Genomic DNA, 1,206 nt, shown 5'->3' on the forward strand with positions numbered 1-1,206 from the left:
GGTTGAGCTGGTGCACTACATACATACGTCATGGCCAGACATTAATGATTGGGTAAAATCAGATCCAATCATTTTAAACTTCAACAGAGGCCACGCCTCCAACAAGCAATCGTTACTCAATAGTCGAGAGTTCAGACCCTCTGAAGCAAAGCGTAGACCAAGGGTCTGGTTTTTACCATGCTAGAATAACACACAAGCTGCTTGTAAAATCAAAATAATAAATTCCCTGATCAATCTTCATCACTTAGTGCAAAGAGACCTTTGTTGTTTATTTGTTGTTTTAAGTCAAGTGTTAACTTCTGACCTGATTCCCACTCCAACAGGCTGGCATCCTCCCAGGTGGTCCCTGCTGCAGTACGGATACATTTCTTCACCTTCTCATTCTTCCCTTTCTTTTTGTCCTCTATTGAACTTTCCACGGGCTGGAAAACACACACACACACACTTCAGTTTTTTATGAATGGATCTGATCTCTGGTTAGGTATTGACAGGTCAGAGCTGTTCAGAAACTAGAAATGAGAAAGCAGAAAAGGCAGTTTTGCTGGATCTCTAACTTAAAGGCTTCACATGTTGCACATGTGCAAAATAACTTGTGACAACACTGCTGAGCCTTCTGTAATTTCTGATCCCCCTCTCGCTGCCCTTATCCTTTTTNGCGTTAGGATTTTCATGTAAATATACGCCCGATTTATGGCCCCAGAGGCCAACCACTGATAAAGCCCCCCTTGTCGAGGACGCACCCTTCAGCACCTGTATGCAGCAGGATCAAATGACAAGAAAGCGCTTTTCGGACCACTAATCCAGAACAGCTTCACATCCAGTCTTGATGTCACTCATCACAAAGGCAAAAATGACTGTCGGGTGTGATTCACTGTGACATATAATCAACACCTGTCACCAGGCGGTCGGGCCTTCGAGCTTATGGCTTGGATCATGAAGAGGCAGGGAAAAAAACGTTTTTTTGTGGTTTTATCATAGCCTAGCTACCATATTTTCATCGTGCGATGAGTGAAATATTCTGTTTGGCAAATTCTAGGACACTAACGCAATGCTCTAACCAACCAAGGCCACGGCTCACAAACAGAGGTCGCGTTAACGGAATATTTTCCGTGTTTGGCCGGTGGTTTTTTTTTGTTTTTACACGGTGACTGAAAAATCTGAAGGCTGTCCGTCATTTTGACAGATTGCAATTAACACCCCTGACCT

General features: G+C 43.6%; 1 protein-coding gene and 1 long non-coding RNA gene across 3 annotated transcripts in view; both read right to left on the reverse strand.

Moving 5' to 3' along the window:
- The window catches only part of LOC106532777 (uncharacterized), a 20,491-nt gene that overhangs the window by 4,836 nt on the left and 14,449 nt on the right, over nucleotides 1–1,206 (reverse strand). The gene's annotated exons all lie outside the window — the stretch shown is intronic.
- The window catches only part of rbm42 (RNA binding motif protein 42), a gene marked incomplete at its 5' end in the record, with an annotated part of 19,135 nt that overhangs the window by 4,821 nt on the left and 13,108 nt on the right, over nucleotides 1–1,206 (reverse strand). Inside the window, 1 exon segment of the mRNA XM_014028921.1 lies at nucleotides 305–422. Within this exon segment, the coding sequence (XP_013884375.1) occupies nucleotides 305–422 (118 nt within the window).

The sequence above is a fragment of the Austrofundulus limnaeus genome, unplaced genomic scaffold (assembly GCF_001266775.1).
Source record: "Austrofundulus limnaeus strain Quisiro unplaced genomic scaffold, Austrofundulus_limnaeus-1.0 Scaffold830, whole genome shotgun sequence".
In the NCBI taxonomy this organism is placed as follows: domain Eukaryota; kingdom Metazoa; phylum Chordata; class Actinopteri; order Cyprinodontiformes; family Rivulidae; genus Austrofundulus; species Austrofundulus limnaeus.